The sequence below is a fragment of the Gambusia affinis genome, linkage group LG02, assembly GCF_019740435.1.
Source record: "Gambusia affinis linkage group LG02, SWU_Gaff_1.0, whole genome shotgun sequence".
Classification (NCBI taxonomy): Eukaryota; Metazoa; Chordata; class Actinopteri; order Cyprinodontiformes; family Poeciliidae; genus Gambusia; species Gambusia affinis.
Window position 1 is genome coordinate 19,656,841 of NC_057869.1, and position 22,537 is coordinate 19,679,377.

The 22,537-nt window shown below is 39.7% G+C and overlaps 2 protein-coding genes across 5 annotated transcripts; one reads left to right on the forward strand and one right to left on the reverse strand.

The window, feature by feature from the left end:
- Positions 1 to 1,214: 1,214 nt before the first annotated feature.
- Positions 1,215 to 14,585, reverse strand: dync1li2 (dynein, cytoplasmic 1, light intermediate chain 2). Of its 4 annotated transcripts, none has more exons than XM_044101252.1 (13): positions 14,125 to 14,585; positions 13,320 to 13,393; positions 12,754 to 12,870; positions 12,404 to 12,634; positions 8,731 to 8,891; positions 7,881 to 7,974; positions 7,616 to 7,751; positions 7,351 to 7,462; positions 7,177 to 7,236; positions 6,833 to 6,877; positions 6,646 to 6,760; positions 5,753 to 5,878; positions 1,215 to 4,532 (listed from the first exon to the last, which is right to left on the reverse strand). In XM_044101252.1, exons 1-13 carry the CDS (start codon positions 14,208 to 14,210, stop codon positions 4,423 to 4,425), a joined length of 1,467 nt encoding a protein of 488 aa, XP_043957187.1. In that variant the 5' UTR covers positions 14,211 to 14,585; the 3' UTR covers positions 1,215 to 4,422. The 4 variants fall into 4 exon arrangements, with proteins under 4 accessions (XP_043957187.1, XP_043957179.1, XP_043957204.1 ...); XM_044101244.1 differs by having other exon boundaries at positions 5,753 to 5,881; positions 14,125 to 14,322; XM_044101269.1 differs by having other exon boundaries at positions 3,907 to 4,527; positions 14,125 to 14,297.
- A 2,227-nt stretch (positions 14,586 to 16,812) lies between these two features.
- On the forward strand, positions 16,813 to 22,236 carry si:dkey-56m19.5 (E3 ubiquitin-protein ligase RNF12-B). The gene is made up of 3 exons (XM_044101283.1): positions 16,813 to 16,841; positions 17,802 to 18,020; positions 19,981 to 22,236. Exon 3 carries the CDS (start codon positions 19,989 to 19,991, stop codon positions 21,642 to 21,644), a length of 1,656 nt encoding a protein of 551 aa, XP_043957218.1. The 5' UTR covers positions 16,813 to 16,841; positions 17,802 to 18,020; positions 19,981 to 19,988; the 3' UTR covers positions 21,645 to 22,236.
- The last annotated feature ends 301 nt before the right edge of the window (positions 22,237 to 22,537 follow it).

The window sequence follows — 22,537 nt, forward strand, 5'->3', positions numbered from 1 at the left end:
ATTTCATGTAATACTTGAAAACAACTACATTTTCCTCTGTGCAAGTTGGTTTCCCTCCAATAAGTTAAAGTAAGCAATTGTCGACACACTTAAAAAATTTAAATAGTCTCAAGTTTCTCATTGAAGTTGTTTGCTTGCGCTTTCTGCCATCTCGTGGTGAAATAAGGTATTACGAGCTACAAGATTTAAAATCAAACTAGACCGCCGATAATGTTCTTTAAATACCATGTAAATGTATAACATACCTGCATATGTCAAACAAGAAATCAGTCTTTGCCCATTTACTGCCCCGTTATTGTCGACTTGTTTAAAATGTACAAATGTGTACACAAAATGTACACATTTTATTGTTGATTCTATGTTGCATTGTATTTTTGTGTTTGATTTGATGTAAAGCACTTTGAAATGCCTTGCTGCTGAAATGTGCTATACAAATAAAGTTTGATTGATTGATTGATTGACATAAATAAAAGTCGGTCCTTTGGGATGGAGTTTTGTTTGCAAAGAGGAAAATAAGTATTATTTATTATTATTAAGTATTATTTACTTGTCCCACTTACAACCTAGAGGTCTGTAGTTTTCATTCTTAAGCGTTAGACATTAAATCTAATTTTAAAAATCTAGAAAACCACATCATATCATTTTGAAATAACTGAAATATTATAGATATTTGATCAAATAGAAGCAAATAAATTCAAAATGTTTTATTGATCCCAAAAGGCAATTAAATGTTGCAACTCGTATTATTCAAGGTACTTGAGAGTTGTTGTAGACACTGATGGCTGTGGGCAGGAAGGATCTGCCTCAGTGATCTATATTACAGGGAGGAAACAGGAGAAATCAAATAAATACAAACAGGTCTGTGAGAACCAGAACGCCTGCTGGGTGGTAGGTGATCAATTTATTTAGATTTTTGTTGGCTTTTATAAAACTTTTGGATACTGTCTCACACAGTTAAGGTGCACCTATGATGACAATTGCAGACCTCTCCAGGTTTGGGATATATGAAAAATTGGTAGAATGTGAAGAAGTTATTTCCTCCACTGTTTACAAACTATAGAGTTAAAACATTATATAAAAATATTAACACCGGATAAATGGATATGTACATTCAAATGATCTACTGTAGATGCACATTTAGAAGACGTACTTTTGAAGCAACAGCTTTATAAGAAAATTAAAAAATTAAAAAAAACAAAAATCAGACAGAGACATAGGATTCTTGATTTTATTGAAGCCAGGGGTCTGATAAACATTTTCCTTATCTTTGTCAGCATAAGAAGCTAGGATCCACATGGCAGCTTAGAGGCTACAGAATTGTGTTAAAGACAATATACAATCAACCTTCTGAATTACTCCAGACACAAAAGAGCCGGCCATGTGCTTAAAAATGTCTCAATATCTTAAATATAAAAGGACTGGAAGCAGAAGCTCGTAGTCTCGCATAGATGCAGACAGTCAATAGTGGTTGAAGGCCATTCAGTTAGGATGTGACAAGGCAGCTAATTTCCGCTCACATCCCAGTACAAAAGTTAATTTCGGCATTTTATTCAAATCATTCGACCAAAGTGACATCCGATCTTCAACATAGAACAAGCACGACACTGAAACCGAGTGGCTTAATTTCAGCTAAGTGCCTAAATTAAGCTGATGTGCCTGTGTGTCATCAAAACAAATCAGGGTGGTCAGTCAGGGCAGAGGCATTTTAAACTGAAAACTCAGAAAGGCAAAACCATTGAGAAAAACAAAAAACATGCTTAATTTGACAGTAAACACCAAGGGCAAGTGTTGAGCAAAGATCCAAACAAGTACATTTTATCAACTACCAGCAGACTTACAAGAAATGTCCTACAACTCCAAATTATTCTTGCATAATACTAATAATGCTGCCCTTTTCAAGTTCTGACGATTTCCTTACTAATTTTTTCTGAAAGGGGAATTCACTCCAAATTTTAGATATACCAAAAACAAGAGATAAGGAACTTCTATAAAAGTCCAAAGTGCTTATTAAACATGTCCGCTGCTTCTGGTTGATTACAAATTGTGCTTCATTCAGTCCAACTACAGAGAAGAAAAAACTTGAAAAGCTTCATCTTTAGCAAAGTAAATGCAAAGTAGATAATTGTGAGAATTTTTGACGCCGCTAAAACAAGCCTGTTGGCCAGGGTAGATAAACACTTTAATTTCCCGTTACACTTTTTGAAAATAGTAAATTCAGAGATAAACCCTGTGTGCCAAAAGTTACTTTTTAAGTGGTTTACAAAATTTATCCCTAACCTACAGCAACAAAATACTGTAGAGCCCATTAAGCCTCCCCCCACCCCCAAAAAAATAAAAAATAAACGTTAGATGCAGTTGAATAGATGAAGCTTTTTCTACCACTTTACAGGGTATTAATAAAAGTTGAAAGGTAGGTCGGATGAGTGGAATGAAAGAGCTTCATGCAGGAGTAGCACAAAAAAAAAGGCCACTGGTTAATCTAATGGAAGACATACAAATGCAGAAAGTAAAGACTACTAAGCATCTTTGGTTACATGTTCCAGTTCCCACCGGTTCGTTCCTCCCTTCACCTCTCTTTAAATAGCAATCGGCTGCTTTCCCCAGACTATTTCTATAAAAGCCACTCCACACTAGATATTATCCATAGGATTAAGCAGGGCCTTGCATAACGAGGTTGCGCTAACATTTTTGGATTATGGTATCAAACTACAAACTTACTGACTTTATGATATGGTACAGTATTACCTGCTGCAAGTAAAAGTTCAAAACAGCAATGACAGAAAACAATCAAGCAACCCCTTAAGGACACGCAAAGTTAGGATCTTTCCTGTGAAGGCAAGGGGGGCCTAGTGTAGCGAACTAGGTCACACATTGAAGGCAAAAGGTCGTCGTTTAAATGGGCGCCAAAGCAGCAAAAACAAAAACAACAAAAACCCAAGTGAACCAACAGGTTTCCTACAGGGATGCGTTTGTTTCTCCACAGACTTCACGTAGAAAACAGGAATGTTTTTAACCGACATGCAAAGTACAGCGTGAAGAAAACGTGAAACCAGAGGAGAACAAGTGCCGTCTAACACTGAAGAATAAGATATCTTTTGTTTTGTTCAAACCACAGCATAGAACTGAATGTGTGTTGGCTGCAATGAAGTGGTTTCAGCCAAAATCACTCTCTCCGCTTTCCTTCTTGATATAAGCAGCCAGTGCACTTGAAGGCAACTACTCTGTTAAACGTTTTTAAAGAGGCCACAGCTTATTTCTGAAAAAAAAAAAATAATAATAAAAAAATTCAAAAGCTGACAAAAAGAACAAAAAAAAAACAAAAAAAAAAAAACAGAAAACAAGATAAATTAATTGGGGGACAAAACAAAAACAAAAAAACAAACAACAAAAGCCCTAGAACCAGTGGTGCTACAGTGCATTTCCTCTAGTGTAGACAAGCACCTCTACTACGACACAAACGGCTAACTGTGCGAGGCACTTAGGAGTTATAGTAGGAAAGATGCTGCCCAACGCCTTCCCAAAATATACAAACCTTTACCTAAAGAAGCAACGCTGCTGCAACCTCTAAGCCCTTCCAAAAAAATCCCATCCAGTCTCATTTAGTCAAAGAAGCTATTTTCACTATTTGGACAGAAATGCATTTTGTACAAAATTAAGTTAACCTGAATATTGTTGTGATGCTTTTATATCTACAGAATCCTTCGAGATGAGCGAGGGCAAATTATAGGCTATCAGCTGTGTGGACATGTCGTATTAGTGTCTTGATGTGTCAGAGACATTTGAACATGTTGCAGGTAAATGTTTCCTTAAACCAAGAAATGGTGCAGAAAATAAAATAAAAAGGAGGAACTTTGTATAAATACATCAGTATCATATCCAACATTTTTTTTTTTTTTTTTTTACATATGTTTGCAAGTATTTCAATTACTTTTCCTAACATTTCACGTTTAAATATCTTTCCAATCGCAACCAAAGATTTTTCCGTGAGATAAGCTGAACCAGGGGCCACGAGGCCGAGTGTGTTTTCACTCTTCAAAGTCCGCGAGGACAGTGTTTTATCCCAGAGACGGAGGGGCCGGCAGCCCAGCGCCTCGGACCGGCTGCCGGGGAGAGTTGCGCACATTTCCAAAAGCTGACATCCCTCACAAAATAGCATTTACAGTTGAAGAGAAGACAGAAATAAAGCCAAGCCTTTCGGCACTTCCTCATCTCACTAAGAGATCCGTCTGTGTTACCGCTCATCCCATCTCACCGTCTGATCGCATCGGAAGCTCATTTGGTGAAACCGACAGTGTGTGCTGACTGATACAGGCGTTGGGAATTTGGTCAATTTTTTTTTTTTTCTTTTCTGTTTATGCTCACATGTACATGTATTGTTTCCAGAGTGTTAACGCAGTGGACGACGCAGCCGTTTCATTGCCTTCACGCTTCGTTCTCTGTTGGCGGTATGTTGTTAGCTGAAACCACGGAGTCTTGCTTGCGAGTCATCCGGTCCAACTCGGCCTGGACGTCAGTCAAACCCGGCTTCTGCCCTTGGGAAAACGGAAAGAGACAAATCCCAAAAGTAATCTCCTGTAGCTTCTGTGCTTTCATGAAAAAAAAAGACAAAAGCACATTTTCTACAATCAGCAAGATGATAATTTGGAGTTTGAATGGGGATGCGGTACAATGATGGTGATTGGCGACTCATGCAAAACTTATAAAAAAAAACAACTTGTACTCATGCACTACTTCTTTCAGCTTGCTCTCAGATGTTAGCGGCATTCAGAGAACATACACAAGTGAACTGAGGCAGCAAGGAGTTATGCAGTGACGTTTGTCATATCACAATGTTTGAGTCCATTATCTTAGAAAGATGGAGGGGGAAGCAATAATAAAATGGAATACGGCAACTTAGTGAGTTCAACTGGCTTAAAAACAAAAGGTGGATTAGTTGGGCAAGACTTATTAGTTTCCATGCACACACCAGTGACAGATGTTTCCAGTGGATACAGGCCTGACTCTTCAGCAGACAGAAGTCGAGTCAATGTTGACAACTTTTCATTTGTCCTGATTTAACCATCTTACTCAGGCTGGAGGCATAAAACGTCAGACAGCAGAGCGGCTCACGGCTTCAAAGAACAAGAATCCCTCATTCCGCTGTTACTGTGAAACCAGTCAACGCTTTTTATCCCATACAGCACGATATCTTGTTAATTGAACTGCACTGTCACATGTTGCTAATAAAACACACTTTTTTCCCCCCCGTTACTTTTTGGGCGCGCAGCAGAATGAGTGGAGATTTGAAGACGACGTGTTTTCAGGACATCTTTTCCATAATCCACAGGAATAATTCAACCTAATAATCCACTATTAGGGTAATTATCAGGGTACTTGGCTCGGTCCCTGAGGTACGCTGCAAAGAGTTACAACTACTTTAGTTACTTGCTGAAGGAAAAAAAAGGTAGAAGTCTTACTACACCATATGTTTTACTTCTACTTGAAAGTAGTGCTACTCTAAATGGATTACAAGTTTTGGCTACTCTACCCACCTCTGCTCTAGTTTCTAGTTTATCATCAGCAAGATGAAAAACCAGTTAAAAAAGCGGCTCAAGTGCTATTCCTGGTTAAAAACCGGAACCTCTTTAGTGGAAAAGTCTTAATTGTGTCAACATTCAAAAGTCACAACTGCAAACTGTGCGAGAAGAAGTCACAACAAAACAATAAAGTACCAGAACAAAGAGACGTTCAGCACTGGAGTGATGGATTGTACCTGTTTTCTTGGCAGATCCTTGGACTCCAGCTCCGACTGCTCCAGATCCTGGGCTTCCTGGAGATCCAGTCTTTTTACTCAACAGACTGTTGAAGAAGTTGGCCAGCACTCCCTCATTAGCAGCCCCTGCTGCAACACAAATGTCTCTGAATTACAGCAGAGTCTCCGCATTTTGACCTGACGAAAGCTAGAATCCTCCACATTTCTACATGCTATATTATTACCATTTTAAGTTGCAATGTTAAACTGAACCAAATGCTTATTTTTGATTCCAAATATTGACCATTTACTTCTTTGACATATATTCATTGTGTTTTATTTGTATTAAATGCCATTTCCAAGCTAAGGAGAAATGTTCTAGAGATGTCTACAATCAAACCAGATGATTGTAAAACTAGATTTCTAATGTGAAAGAAATGTTTTAACTTCCTAAATCTGAGACTTTGACCCTGAGTTGCGTGTTCCAGCTCTCCAAATGAATTTCATTCAATACGAATGAGATAAACAAAGGCTTTTTTTTCATTGCAAAGCTAGATGACCCCTACTCAAACAAAAATAAGAGAGTTTCATGAGCAGATTTCTTCTACAGTTTTGCAGGTTTGGCAGCGATTAATTCCTTCCCACTGGGCTATTTATTAAAGAACCTTAATTCCTCCGAATGCTGTGCCAGGTCGCAACATTGTAAACAGTTGATTGCTGTTCAGGGAAACATGTTCAATTTTTAGCAAAGCCGAAGGAAATATAAGACTTATGAGATTATGAGGGAAAATCTGGAGATATTCAATACTTTTCAAGGCCTCTGACAAACTGCTACCACAGTTGCCCTGTGAAAATGGCGATAACTCTAGGAAAATTATTCTTTTACTAATGAGGAATAAACACCACACACTAACCTTTCATGTTAGGGTCAGGCTTTTTGACAGAGGCCATTGGTGAGCTGGTTGCACTTGGCTGGCCAGCACGACCCGCCGGCCTGGGGGACGATGACATCGTCCTTCCAGGAGATTCCTAAAAAGAGATTAGTTGGCCAGTCAGGAAAACAAAAGCACAGCAAACATAGTGGGACTTTCAGACACTCACTGTTGCTCCTCTGGTTGGTGTTGCTGGCTGCTTTGCTAGCAAAGACTGCAGGGAACAGACATAGGAATTAATGGCTTCCAACAACCACCGATACATCTGAATTCATGATTGTTTCATGTGAGGCAGAGAAGGGAGAAGTGGAGGAAACTCATTTTAAAAATATTTATTTCTCCTAACTGCTTCCTGCTTTATGTGTCCTTAAAAAGGGAAGTATGTGTGGCATTACTCAAGGGACAAAATATGGTAAAATTACGAGTGGATACAAAGTGAGCATGGATCAATGCGAGCTGCAATTTTTAAGTAAAAACGTAAATGTCAAATACAAAGAACGAGCTGAAGCTCACCTGCTGCTTCATCAGGAATACCTGCTCGTCCTCTGCATTTATCTCTTTGTCATGAACCAACTAAAAGGAAAAAAGAAAGTCATAAAGTCTGTCATGACATCTTGTAATGCTATAACAGAGTGCTTTTATTTTCCTGACTGACCAGTCATTGTGCCAGCGTTTGCTCTGCCATACCTTTCGTACTGGAGGGTTTGTGATGAAATCTTCAAACGGATCATCCGGTCTGACCGTTGTGAGGTTTTCATGCAAAATCCCAATTTTCTTCTCATTATCCCATCCAGACGGACTGAGAACAAAAGGAGATCGTTCACATGTGGGAAGAAAAATGAGAGGCGGGAAGAATTTGGTAGCAAACAATCCAATTTCATTTTAAAAGACTGATAAAATGAGCAGCTGTACAACAGTGATCCACAGGCAAACAATCACATGCCTCACTTACATGAACACTGCATCTTTCTCCACCACTAAGGCGGGCGTGGCGAACTGAAAGTCATACAGCTTGTGTACTATGTATTTGTAAAGCAGATCCAGGTTCTTCTCCTCTTTCACTGAAGTGTAGATCAGCCCAGCGCCATCTGTTGAATTTAGTTAGGGAAGCTAATGACAAAAAAAAAGTGTCCTAAAGAGTCCCGTATAAAACAACCCCCAAAAACAACTGTGTACAATTGAGAAATTGGAATGATTAACCAAAACAACAAGGATACATTGTAAGCTGAATCGTCTGATGCAGGACTGGATGAAATCAAAGTGCTCGTCTCGGAAGTCGTGCTCCTTCTCTAATACGCTGATGGCATCACACTGAATGAAGTTAAACAGAGATGGAAATAAAGGGGAAAAACAGCATTAGAGGTGGAGCACACAGAATCCTTAAAGGCGTTCTCCTTCTAGTCCTCAAAAAACCCAACTTCCAACATCACAGGGCCTCAAAAACATGTTTTGTTGTTACTTCTTTTCCCCTGATGGTAACTACTTCAGTATACAAGTAAATTAGATATTAGGGAACTCTAAGTAAAAACAGTGTGTTGCCTAATGACCACATAAAAAATTAACTGCTAAGGCAACACATGATTTTGTCTATTTTCTTTCTGGCCTCCCTTGAGTAATTTGGCTTCCTTCAACAATAAAAAATAAAAAAGGGACAAAAGCAATACCAATAAAAAGGAGTATGCACTGCTTTCCGCTTGCAGCGACCACATGTCTTTCCTGGTAGGAGAATTTATCAAAACAAAGCATAATGGCAACATTTAGTGCAAGGATAATTCAACGAGCGGTGATTAAATTTTAGTGTTAATGAATGTTTTTTTTCTACCTCTATTTATAGGACTCCTGGAGAAAGTTGACATATAAAGTTTGCTAAATGTTTAACGTAGCATAAAATCGGTATCTTTAAGAAGATACAAACATTGTGAAGAGCGCTACGCCAAATCATCTCATTCATGGATATGAAAAGGATGCTTAAAACCAGGATTAAATGGTCTGGAAAATAAGTTTGCTACAACCTTATGGTGCCATCATATTATTAAACCTGGGTTTTTGTACTCGTTTTTTTTTTACCTTTGTGCAAACTATTAGCACTGGAATGCCCAAGTTGTGTGTTAGTGTGTTGTCCCCAAGTGGTAAGACAACAGCTTCGTCGTCCCCTGATGTCGGGGCCCGTCGGGGGGAGGATGGGGTGGCGTCCTCTGGTTCTGCGTACTCTTGAAAGGCTTTCACCACTTGGGAGGGAAAAAAAAAAAAAAGAAATAAAGTACAAAACTGGTGAACACAGCACTGAAATTAGGCAGTCAGTAACAGACTATTTGAACTCTCGCAGACGTTCCAGTAGTCTGATGTCTTTATTTTGTGCAGTGAAATAAGCTGACCACAAAACTGGACTAAGTTTCATTTGGGCACTCAAAGGTTCCGGCTTTGGAAGAATATTTTGCTTAGTTGACTAAATTTTGAGATATTGTCCAAAGAACCAAATACAAATGCTAAATTTAATGTCACTTGTGGTTTCGAACAATCTATGAAACCAAACCGATGTTTTAATTGTGCAAAACTCAAAATTACTCTAAAATTACTACAGGGGTGGGTCAACAACTCATCCAACATCGTTCCCTAAAGAACCCAGAACAACATCAAAAGCACTGCAGGACTCTTACTTCAGTTGAGGTAAATGTTAATGAGGTTTATCCATAGGGAACTCATGGATAAAATCCCTGGTTAAAATGATTAAAATACCTGCTGGCCAACTAAACACCATAAAGGTCTATCTCAAATTTACCAAAACATATATTAATAATGCCTAAAACTTTTGAGAAAATATTGAGCGAACTGAAAAGACCGAAACGAAAATAACATACTGACAAATTTGGCAATAGTAGAGTGACTGTTAGAGGCTGCTTAGCATCTTCAGCACATGAACAACGTCAACAATTTATGGAAACATGAACTCTGACCTGTGCTAGAAAATCCTGAAGGAGAATGTCAGACAATCAGTTTGTGGCCTTAAGTTCAGAAACACTTCAGAAAACAGGCTGTGAAGAAGGACGATGATCTAAAACTCTCAAAGAAGGACCAAGGTGAAGGTGTTTGTGTGTGAAGGTCTGAACTGAAATCTGATTGTGATGCTGTGGCATGACCTTAAACAGTTCATTCATGCTCAAAACACACCCAATTCGGCTAAATTAAGATAATTATGGAAAGAAGTGGTGTAAAAGGCCAGTTCTCACTATTGCCTAAATGTAGTTGTTGTTGCCAAGGGTGAAACAAACACTTTCTAGCTTTAGGAGGGAAATACTTTTTAAGAGTACTTTTTCACATACCATGTTTTAGATAGCTTGTTTTCCTCAATGAAATGATTGGATTGGATAATCATGAACTGAAACATGCGACACAAAGGCCTGTCTCACATTTGCCAAAAATGGTCTTGATGATCCCCAAGACTTTTGGAAAATTATTGTGTGAATATTATCTACATTTACATGAAATCACACAGACTGAGAATTGGGGAAGAAAATTAGAAATGACATTCATCCCCGTACTGTCGAGCTGGAAAAGCTGTCCAGATATTTTTCAAAGCTGCAGCAGGAGTTTGGGGAGGTGGGGGGGTTATGAAGCAGGAAGCTTTGGCTTACTTCCTCAGGCGCTTAGAGAATGCAGTTTGGGAAGAGCCCATTAAAAATGACAAGCTCGTCAGTTTTGGTCAAACGTTTTTCCTATGAACAGGGAATTCTGGACAACAGACAAGCACTGGTGCTCAAATCACTCTTTAAGCAAATCCTTCGTGGAGTTTAGGATTACACACAACCAGAACCCATGTATAAGTAGTATTTACAATTTTGCATCAAGAGTACATGGCTTTTTACCACGACCCACAAGAGTCGTGGGTCGTGGTTTAGAGGCAACGAGAATCATGCACTCATTTCTCCCTTAAGGAAATAGTTACTGGTACTTTGTTTTTAACTTCATTTTATATCACAGAGTATTATTTGATGGTAGCACAAACTGACAGACTTTGCCCCATCACGACCAACTTATCTGTTTAACAAACAAAGGTGAGGCCAAGACGCATCTGTACTCTAAAGGAATCTTAGTAACCCATTTAAATACCAAAACAAGAACACTCATCTGCATTGTCAAAACTGAGCAGCCAGAATGTATGTGCATGCAGCATTCTCAAATATTCTTAAGTAGCAAAAATCCCTCCATTATCAGCATAGCTGGGCAAAAACATTGTCGTTTTAGCACACCGTACTGCAGAAAAAGGCTGATCCTGTAATTTGACAAGAGGAGGCCCAAGAAGCCCAACCTACTTTTAGTCATGGCTCTGGAGCAGTCAGAATATCCGGCCCACTGACTGAATTCAAACCCACTCAGTTTACTTCCTTTCCTTGACGTTGCTGTTGGAAAGGGAGGCAACCATGATGCAAGACGGGTGCAAGACTGCCTGGACAAAAGCCACTGACACACTCTTCCAGACTTCAGCTGGCCCGCCTGCATAACTTGGTCTCACCACTGTGTTACTGACGTGACAATGATGCTTTATTTTAGAAAATACACTGGAAGGGCCTGACAAAACACTGAAATTTAACTGTCAAAGAACTGACCACAGTATTAGTACCACCAAAGACTGCAACAGCACAAACTGACACTTTCACTGTCCACTATCTGTGAAATTACGGCTCAAGATGAAAATCTACCAACTACAGCGGATGAGATTAAGGATGCTCAAAATTGAAAAATAATAATAATCTGTCAAAATCAGAACCAGCAAGCTCAATGAAAACCTGAAACTAGCATCAAACATGAAAGGCCTAAATGTGAAGGTAACTATTTATGACCATTTATGATTAAAATCTTTGAATTGAAGGAAATTCTTCATGAAACTACAGGGATGAGAACCAATTCGAAATGTTTAGCTTTAAGTCTAGTTTGGTCAAACCCTCAACAGCTTCCTCTTTCTATCGCACAACTTCCTCATTGCTGTTGTATTACTTATTTAGCATCTAATACACAGAAAATAAATCATAAAACTTAAGTGAATTTTAGTTCTAGTAATTAGAAGAAAAACAAATACGTTTTGTGTAAGAAATTCTTTTAGACTTTAGAGGAATAACAAGTTTGAGACTTTGGAAACAAACAGATGTTTGCACAAAACCCAAAAGCAAGTAGCCTAAAAAGCAGTAATCTCTCCAAACACAAAAGAACAGTTCATAAGTGAGAGATGACCAGATCTAAAATTAACAGGAAAACATCTGAGTGCATCACACTCATTGATTTGCAGAACTCGCCTCCAGCGAGGAACACACAGCTGAGGATCATGGGCCTCTCTGATGATGACCTAGAATCAGCCATGACAATGTGTAATGTTATCCAGCATCTGCCTTCCAAAGAGCACATTTACCAAGCTTTCCTTTTTTTTCCCCTCCCCTCGGCACCCAGTCAGCAAGCAGCCTTACTCTCATTACACAACACTCACATTGCTCCCAACCTCAGATGCTTCAGGCACCTTTGCTGCTGTTTGTTTCACTTATTGTAAAGAATTCCCCTGGAAAACTAAACAAAATGTAATTTTTTTTCATACAGAATTTGCATTTTTTGAGCTAACTGCTATTGTTTCCTCTGTCAGTCTGAAGTTTTTGTTCATAAAAATGTCTTATTTGGACATGCAATCAGTTTCACAACACATTACATTTAATGTTTACGTTCTACTGGGGTGGAAAGGGGAAAGATGGCAACTCACTCCTCTGCTCCAGCTCTCTCATGTCCTCCGGAGGAACCTTTAGCTTGTCCACATGGTCACGGAGAACACTGGCCCACTTCTGCATCGACTCCATAATGGTCCAGGGCCGCGACATGTCCACAACGAGCACAGCTAGGCAGTCAGGTAGCGACTGAGGTGTGACAGCAAACTTTAGTAGGCCTTTGTGGTACAGGTCTCCATCCAAGATCCACACATTACAGCGAGTCAAGTCTACAGACAAAAGACAAAACAGCACAAATCTGAAAGACTTTTCCAATACTTTGGGTGTGATCTTGTGGAGATGTGTTGTTTTGGAATGGGTATGGAAAAGTCGCAGAAAGTAAACTCACCGTCTCGGTCTTCATCATGGACGCTCAAGTAAAGATATTCCAGTCCTCTCCCCTTTTTGTTGTGTTCAGCTCCTTGTAGTTTGGCCATAAGCGATGTTTTTCCTGACCCATCCTCACCTGCAAGATGTTTAACCATTGTATCATATTCAGTAGCTGTATTGGAAGAGTAAATATGCCCAGTTGCAATTGGTATTCTCCATTTGTGTTGTCACTCTCCATCCTCCCATACATTTAAGTACAAAATATTTTATTGGTGTAGAAATAAAAACCTCAAAAGTAAAAATCTTAATGCAAACCATGGTCTCGTTTGCAGAGATAACAGTGTCAAATATAATCTTTGCTCATTTTTGTTTTTTCACAATTAAGGAGTACTTATTCAAAGATGACTCCACTCAAGAAAACATCACAAAGCCATTGCTTTTTAGTCATGTCATGTTATGTCTGCTATTACAGATGCAGTGATTCAGCTCTGAGCACCTCAGGTGTTTTAACTGCACTCCCCTCAGGGTTAACAATAAAAAAGAGAATACAGCCCAGAAGAAAGATCAGACACAACAAATACTCACCAAATACCAGGATATTTTTTCCTGATGGCAACTTTGAACTCGACCTGGTTGAAACTTCACTAAGTATTGAGGACCTATAAAACAGAAAACGGGTCAAAAACAGGACGATCTGGATGTCTGTCATGTTGTTCAATGATAAGAGCTCCGTATCTTTCTAAAAGAAAAGTTGAAATCACGACCGTGTTGACTTCACAAACGGTTCAGTTTATTGACACTTAAGCTGGTCTGGAATGGGAGTCCAGAGACGAGTCCACGACAGCATAAAATCAGGAAATGATAATTTATCGCCACTGACCAGCAGATTGAAAAAGAGCAGACAAGAATCCGAAATCATTAAAATTGACAAGACCTTAGCAAAATCTGCAGTGATCAATACTACCCAAAAACATTGTCAGGTTTTCTTAATCTAGTCGGTTAAGGCTTGTTTGCTAACATTTATTTTCTCCAGTTCAATAGTTGTGCCCTTCATAAAGAAGCTATTTAGTGTCTAGCCCTTCCATCTGGCTAAACTCTAAATAAAAGCTCTTAATATTATTAACACCTATGAAACCTGACCGATCTAAATACACTCACTATATGCACACAATCAGAAAAAATCCAAGCTTGTTTGGTGAAATGTAGCGGTAGTTATGTTAGCTGACGTTAGCTCGTCTGTTAGCATTCAGGTTCAGTTACTGCTACAAAGCTAGCCGGGCCGGTGTTTGAGAGGGAGCAACCGGCAGTGACAAAGCACAACCGCCGCGGCTCCGATAGTCCCACGGCGCTCTGTGCTGACAAGAAGCCATTAAAAGACAGCACGACTTGCCAAAGAGTTTGTCCTTCTTCATCTTCCTTGTTATTGTCGCCCAGTCCGGCTGCACCCGGGAGCTGTTTCTCCAGAACGGGAGCCATCTTCTCTTTCTACACCCACAAAGGCGAGGCCCTGCTGCTTGGGCACCGCTAGCACCGCCTTCGTCCAACTAACTGACTGTACGTTACATCCGTTGACTGCTTCGCCGCACCGAGAGCAAGAGGGCACGGCTATTTCTTTCACTATATTAAAAAGTTAACAGTATAACAGGGAATAATAATAATAAAAATACATTCTGCGATATAATAACAGGGAGTGTCAGTGTTTCATCTTAAGATGTCAGGTCAAACTTTTAATAAGCATTTGGCCATATGCCAACAAATGATGTCATTTTTGTTAATCAGCTGATGGCGGATACCTTTTCAATGTTCCCAAGATTGTATAAGGCCCTAACCAGAAATGTATTTGGGGCGCCAATCAGGGCAACCAGATATTTACATGCACGACATAAAAAGACACCTTTTATCAGTCACTGTCTGACAAGTTAAACCTTTCCTGTTTCAGTCCAGTTAGTATTATTTTAATTGTTTTTTATTTGTTATACACTTTAATATTTTTTGCAATCTTTCTTATTAATTTCTTCATATTTAGAAGTTTCTTCTTCTTGGCGGATGGCAACCAACTTAAGGTGCATTTACCGCCACCTACCAGACTGGAGTGTGGTCATCAATGATCTCAGAGGGAATTTGACAATACACACCTCAATGGTATGCACGAATGTGTAAATTCACATCCATACACACTGTTTCATGTTTCCCTATTCTGAAAAGAGAACTATTAAGTCCAGTAGGACCAATTCTAAGTCGAGATATGACTACCTCTTCTTTCCGGCTTCCATTCATACAACTATTACCCCCCCACAGTCTCTTGAATTTTATATAAATCAGTGTCATGATTAGCCCATTGTTCCTGCCAAACCTTATGGATTTTATTTTGAATAATAGATTTATCCTCACTTTTGCTTAAAGGAATACTTAAGTTAATATCTGATTTCAGGGCCTGTTTAGCTAATATATCTACTTCTTCATTTCCTTCTATACCTACATGTATACAAATCAAACAAAACATTTCTTTATGAAAGACTATTAAAACAACTCTACCGATTTGTCCTTGTTCTTTATATCTTAAACATGTGGACATGAATTTATCAAATCACATTGTCTATTACGTTGTTCTGTTCTGATGCATGCTTGTTAGAGCCTGTAAACGACTGAAAGGTGCATTATTCCCTTTATGGCGTGTTTATTATGAACCAATTTTTGCTATTGTCATAAACCAAAATATTTTGTCTTCATTCTGTCCAATGCAACATCATGAAATACACCGTTTTGTTAGGGAAATACCCTGTTTTGTGGTGGGAACAGCATACAAGCAGAGCAAGATGCCACATTCCTGCACACACTGATCCTGATAATGTGTTTTGTAGAAACAAAACACCTGTTTCTCCACTTGTCTTTCCTTTTCCCATTGTATTGTAAGGGTCATCTGAACCAGGAGCAGCTAACAGATGAGTTTTACACTTTAATGCCAGTCATCTGGGGGATTTTTCCAGGCCCCCCCTTACCATACTCTAGTGTCTTTTGAGTCTTGTCCATGTGGAGCAAAATGGTTGGCTGGGATGGAGGCTGCACTCATGGGAGTGCATTCCAGAGCTTTTGCATCATGTGAATGTCAGCCTTCTCGGCCCCTTTTGACAAAGTTTAGCCCTGCTGTCAGCAGGGAAAACAAACATCAATCTTTTTTCTAGTTTTATTTTTTTCTTTTACTTGTAAAAGGGGGTAAATTGAAAAAGAGATGCAATGTATTTTAATAAGTGCAATTTATACAAACTGAGTTGTCAAATAAAAACTCTGATAGTTTCTGTGAAAGTGATAGTTGTATGATAAACACTGAAGTAACAAATGCATGCCATTTGCAACTTCACTGAAGGAGATGAAATGTTCATAAACTGTCAAAACTTCTATTTCCAAAAACTGATTGTTTATGAGAAATGAAAAAGATTTTTTGCCGCGTAAGTTAAATTTACGCTGTTCGGTCACACATTCATGCTTTTTCTGGTATTTGTAGTAGATATCCATCAAGGGACTTACAGGAGATCAATAGGGTCGATTCATTAAAAAATCATGCAAGAAAACAAAAGTGACAACAAAGGGAGATGTAGCGTTTTCCCCCCGCCGCCAACAGCAATAAAATATACATCAAATTCAGAGTTTTGACCTTGGAACAGAAGAGGGTGCTGTTTGCTCAAAAATACTCATCACATGTTTAACCAAAACCACAATGACAGATAAAGTTGTTGTTTTTTTTAAATGCCTGATCTATCAAAAAAAATGTAATATATTAATAAAATCAATGTAGTTTATATCTATACTTGTTCAGCAAAGTTCAAAGATATTTTCATTTCGGTCATTAAGTCAAAATGCAGCTTTTACATCTGAACCAGGGCAAATATAGTTCTAATAAAAACATGCTTACTTTTTACTGTCTTACAGTTGTTTGACCCTGAAATGTATCTATAACAAAGCTAAACCAACACAGGTATCTGGCTGCCCTCACCTGTGATTAAATACAAGCCGTGGCTGTTTTGATTGGTCAAATCAAAACCTTAACCCGGTTGTTTTGTCTTCCTTCCAGTTCCACTGAAAGAAATCTTAAAAGACGGACATTTATGGGTGAGTGGTTATGGACAAAGCTGATCTTTTCCCATTGTTTGCGCACAAAAGTCCCCATCCTGGGACAGATGAAAGACTCAGTGGCATTTTCTGAGGTATTTTCCAGAAGTTTAAATGAGGTCACGTGAGGTGTTTTCAGCGTCTCCTGTTTTAATTTGAACGCCGATCATCGCTTCGACAGTTTCCGAAAGACCGATTATAGTCATTGTCACATGGCGTGCGGCATGAAAGCAACCTTTTCAAAGATGACAGCATAATTATCTGGAAGGGTCAGCTGTTGAATTTCATAGTCTCTCACTCTCGGCCAGCTTGTCCCATTAACACACAGAAGGCAAATAGCAAAGAGGTGCAATTGATTAAGAACACAAGACAAACATACAGCCTTTTCTTTTATTATCTGGGAAAAAGAAATATACAATCTAATATGGATCTTTTAGATTGGAAGCGTCTTAGCAGTGGACATATTAAACTATATTAAAGCATGTTCAGGAAGAATTAGAATCTTCCTTAGCATCTTGTATCTGTTGTTAGCTAAAGCCACTTTTTCTGTTTCTATTCGTTATTATATTCTTACACAATCGGCAAGCCAAAGGCATCAGGGGAAGTGTAATTTACATGAGTATGCGTGTGTTTTGTTTGGCAAGGTCCTCAAGGGTTTTTCCTGACATGATTCATTTCATGCATAATTTACATTGCACAAATACTTCCGGGGATTTACAACCAACACAATTTCCAGACTAATTTGTACTGGGGAAAAAAAAAAAAAAAAAAAAAAAAGCAAAGCAAGATCGCGTGAAAAAACCTGCTCTATGAGAAAAGAAAATGGAGGTGGTCACTTTGTTTTAGCCCCTGTGTTTGTTCAACAAAAAAAAAAAAAAAAAACCATGCGCTGCAGTGGGTGTGTGTGTGTGTAAGAGAGAGGGAAAGGGGAAAGGAGGGGTTAAAGACTGGGAGGTATAGATTGCAGACGGAGCGGACCTGGGGTTGGCTGGATTGTGATAGCGACAGATGTCCAGAAAACTGCGAGAGAGGGCACTCCTCCGTAACAGCGCACTGCACCTCAGAGAGAAGGAGCGAGGGGCGGAATCTGCAGCTGTCACTCCAAAGGCTTACCTCCATTATCACATCCACCCGGAGACTGGACAAGAAGCCCAACTGGTTCCCCAACAGAAGACACAGGTCAGTCACTGCGAAACTGGATTTATTTATTTATTTATTTTTTAAAATGTTGAGATAGAAAGAAAAGGAAAAAAAAAAATAGACAGGACAGAAAGAGAGAGAATAGAAAGAACGACTGAAAAAAGAAAGGAAGAAAGAAGGAAAAGAGAGTTAGAAAGGTATAGACAGTATCTTTTTTCCCTTAGTTTTCACCGTTACAATGAGCCTATTAGTGCCTCTTCTTTCTAGCTGCGCTTTTATTTCTTCTTCAAACATGCTCAGGCGACGCAAACCTTATAGAAATAAAGCAAACCTGGAATAAAAGTTGACACATTCGAGTTTATTATTCATGTTCCCCCATTTTCAGACCCTCGTGAACAAAAAAAAAGAAAAGAAAAAAAAAGGGCAGAGCAGCTGAGGGAAGCGGCGGTGGGTGGGTGGGTTGGAGTGGTTGGGGGGATGGAGACCTCTCTGTTACAGGTTTTCAACCCTCATGTATTTCGTGGCGAGTGTGTGTTTTAATTTCACTAGCCAGACCTGCTGTAGACTATATATGGTAGTGTAGTATGTTTAAGCCAGAGTCCCCCCACACCCCCGCTGCCAGATTATCTGCCTTTGTAAGTGGGAGCAGCTATACTGGTGAGGAGGGGGCCTCATCCTTTGTTACCGGCCGGCATGGACTGCCTGAGGCTCCATTTGTATTTTGCATGCGACTATCTCGCCAACATGAGCTGGGTCTACATTTTGAATTTAGTGACCAAAATTATCCAAACATCAATTGGAATAATTATAATTTAAAAAAAAAAAAAGGTTGAAAAGACGTAAGATGAAATGATTACCCACCAAACTGCTTTGTTTAACATGGGCACTCAAAAATGGCAGGACTTGTAATCCACTGAAACGTATATTAACTTTTATGCTTATCTAATGGTTTTCATGACAGTAAATATTTGAACCATCTTATTCCAGTTTAGTAGTCTTAATTGCTTTATGACAGCACTATGGACAGTTCCCCATTTTTTCCACCCCCTGCTGTGTGGTACCTGCCATTTCTGACATTGAGACACATTGAAACATAAGAAACGTATCTTTTAAAGATGATACACAGTTGCTGGTTTTGTGGTACGATATGGACCAACGGGCAACTCGGTTTGTTTTTGTCTAGTTCACATCCAGACTTTCTTGTTCAACATTTGCTGAAACACTATCCTTAACACAAAGTTGAACTTCCTGTTCTCTTAGGAGTTTTTGCTGCACTCTGTGGCAATCCCTGCACTATACACTTCCTCAAGAGGAAACACCGTGTTGAGACATTAACTTAAAAAAAAACAACAAAAAAAAACTTTCCCATTTTCTCCCATTCACAAATGGGGACTCACTGCTCAGACAGAAGACACAGTTTTTCAAGATACGCCAGCATTTGAATGGTCACCAAGCTCTAAAAAGTTTCTACATTTTTCATGGGAGGAAAGAAATATTTGTGGATGTAGATCATAGTTGTTCGACTCAGACTCATTGGCTTGTTTGGCACCAAGCCTCACCAGACATTCCTGAAAGGTTGCAGAGAGTGCAGAGCTGTCTGACCTCCCTTAGGCTCCCATACATTAACATTTGTTTTCAAGCCAGGCTCGTTTTGGCAGAGATCCGTTCCCTAATTAAACTTCTTGTTCTCTTCCAGACAAGACACTTCTCTATTGAAGTGGGGGGGGAAAAAAACCCTATATATATTTAAAGGAACCAAGTTTTCATTTTTGATGAAAAAGAGGAAATGCTACTTTTATTTGTTATTTCTTCATCATATTTTTGATGAATCGATATACTTTAATATTCTATCAGACAATTGTGATGCATCTTATGGGACAGGAAGTTGCTGAATGTCATCTGGTTTCAACTTAAATTTACTTATAACTAGCGTGTTAAAATGCTGTTACGCTTTAAGAAATCCAAAGGAGAAAACTCTTTGTCTTATTTCTTCTTTCAGGAGTCACAATGGGAGGCAAACTGAGCAAGAAGAAGAAAGGATATGACGTGAGCGACCCCAAAGACAAAAAAGATGAGAGCCCGGCAAGTGGTGCTGGTGCAGAAGAGTCTGCTAAAGTGGAAGATGGAGCTCCACCCACAGGAGCTGAGGAGAGTGCTGGGAAAGATGGTGTGGTAGAGGAAACTGCAGTGTCAGCGGATGCCGCAGTAACAGAGGCTGCAGTACCTCCAGAAGAACCGAAATCTGCCCCCACAGAGGAACAAGCTCCTGCAGCTGAAGAGGAGGCTGCTCCGGAGCAAAAACCAGAAGCAGCTCCAGGAAAAGAAGAGCCAGCTGCTGTGGCAGTGGAAACAACTCCAGCTGTCGACAAACCAGTTGCAGTATCAGAGAACAAAGCACTTGATGGAGAGGAAAAGGGAGCATCTCCAGAGAAAGCATCTCCAGTGGCTGAAATAGTCCCAGAAGAACCTAAATCTGCTCCACCAGACGAAGTAGCAGCGACAGAGCAGGAAGTAACAGCAGTGGAAGTAACTCCAGCAGAAAAAGTAGAAGTTGTAGTTCAAGCGAAACTAGCTGCAGAAGCACCTTTGGCAAAACAAGAGCCAGCTTCAGCTGCAGAGAAACCAGTTGCAGCCGAAACTGCTCCGACAGTGGCTGTGGAAGAATCTTTTCCATCTGAGGAACTTGTGAAAGCTGAGGCTGAACCTGAAGAGCCCCCAGTGGAGGAGCCTCCTGTTGCTCTAGGATCTGTGCCACAACCAGATGCTGCTCAGGTCAGCACAGAGGCAGCGTCTGAGGATCAAGAGCCAGAGCCTGCACAAGAGACTGTGACTGAGCCAGAAGCAATTGAGGTAGAAAGAGTTTCTGCTGCTGCAGTGCCTGAACCTGAACCAGAGGCCGAGCCAGTGGCAGAGTTGGTTTCCCAACCAGAGCCTGAGCAAGACACAGTTCAAACTACAGAGGAAGAGTCTATGAAAGCACCAACGCCAGAGCCTGAGCCAGAACAAACAACAGAACAGTCAAAAGAGACAAAAGAGACAGAATCTGAGCAATTTGAAGAGAAGAAACAGTTAGAAGAGCCTGAACCCCAACCAACTTTGCCAGCACCTGACACTGTTGAATTTGAGACTGTTGAAGCAGAATCATCTGAGGCTTTGGAGGCTGTGGTAGAGAATGCCTCTGCAGAAAATCATCATGCAGAAGAAGAATCTGTTTCAGCAGAAGCCCCAGGCTCCGATGATCCAATTAAGTCACAAGCTGCAGAACCTGTACCTGAGATTGTCATCTCACAGTCTGCCTCTGCCAACAACACGACTGTGGAATCTGAGAAGACAGCTGAGACATCCTTGGAGGAGGTGCCTGACCCGGAGACTGAGAAGGAAAGCAAGATGGAAAACGGAGATTTAGGAAGCCCTTCCTCCACGGAGAACGGGGTAGATCCAGTTATAGCGGTGAACGGGGAGTGCGCCGATGATACTAATGCCGTGGCCACGGATGGAGAATTTGTGAATGGGGACGAAAAGTCAGAGGAGAGGCCTTTCGAGGAGCAGCGTGATTTTGAACTGAAAAAGGACGTGAACCTGTGTGGGGATGTCCAGGAAGTTCCCGACACAGTCTCAGACATGGTGGAGGGTCTCAGCACTGAGATCACCCAGGCGGTCTAAATCGAAGCCTCCTTGTTACGGCACTGTGAGTCAGTTCAATCACTCGATGGTGAGAGAAAACCACCAAGGAATCACAGACAGCTACGCTTTCTGAAATGCTTTAACCACTGCACTGTCTTTAATGGTAACTCAGGGAAAAAAAAATGCTTTTTTTTCCCTCTTGGGTCACCAAAAATGTAAAGCAACCACTTTATAGGGTGACGAACATGTCGCAATGGAGATGGAAGTGCAACGAAGAGATTTGAGTCTGTTTTTGGTGCAGACAGACAGTGGAGCTGGACAGCATGGCAAAAAAAAACACACTCACATTAAATATGGTATTAATGAATGAATACATTTGCGTTTGAGACAAATAAATACTGCAATTAGAAAAATTGATCATTTTCTAATTACCTGATATGGGTGATTGGGGAAAAAAACATTCATTAGTAGCATATTCTTGAACTTAGACTTTCATATATTCTTTCTATTGCTATATGAAGCAACATGACGTAAATGTTTTGGCCTTTTATAATAATTGTACTTGTAAGGACTGTTAATTTTGAAATGATTGTTCAGAACAGAAAATAAAAAGATTGATTGTTGTAGTCCACAGTGATCTCCATTTTTTTATTTCATGATTTCTTACGTCAACAAAAAAAAAATAAATAAATAAAGGTTTGATAGACCAAATCAAAAAAGATTTACAATTTAGAATTTGATATGTTTCAAGTCACCCAAATATTGACACCACATGTTCTTGGTATTATTTTTTCTGACCACCTAATTGACAATAAGGTATCTGTTGTTTATTTTATATATTAATTTCTCAAATAACATCAGAAGTTTGAGGTCCAGATCAGAATTTTCACAAATTTTTTTTTTCTATTTGTGGACTAAGGCTGTTGAACAGC

Excerpts from the sequence above, each read along its gene's own strand:
- dync1li2 (XM_044101244.1), bottom strand. The coding sequence starts at position 14,210 with ATGGCTCCCGTTCTGGAGAAACAGCTCCCGGGTGCAGCCGGACTGGGC. Across the intron at positions 6,761-6,832 it reads CACCAACCAGAGGAGCAACA|GAATCTCCTGGAAGGACGAT; the intron begins GTGAGTGTCTGA and ends ATCTCTTTTTAG. Across the intron at positions 4,533-5,752 it reads AGGATCTGCCAAGAAAACAG|GGCAGAAGCCGGGTTTGACT; the intron begins GTACAATCCATC and ends CGTTTTCCCAAG.
- si:dkey-56m19.5 (XM_044101283.1), top strand. The coding sequence starts at position 19,989 with ATGGGAGGCAAACTGAGCAAGAAGAAGAAAGGATATGACGTGAGCGAC.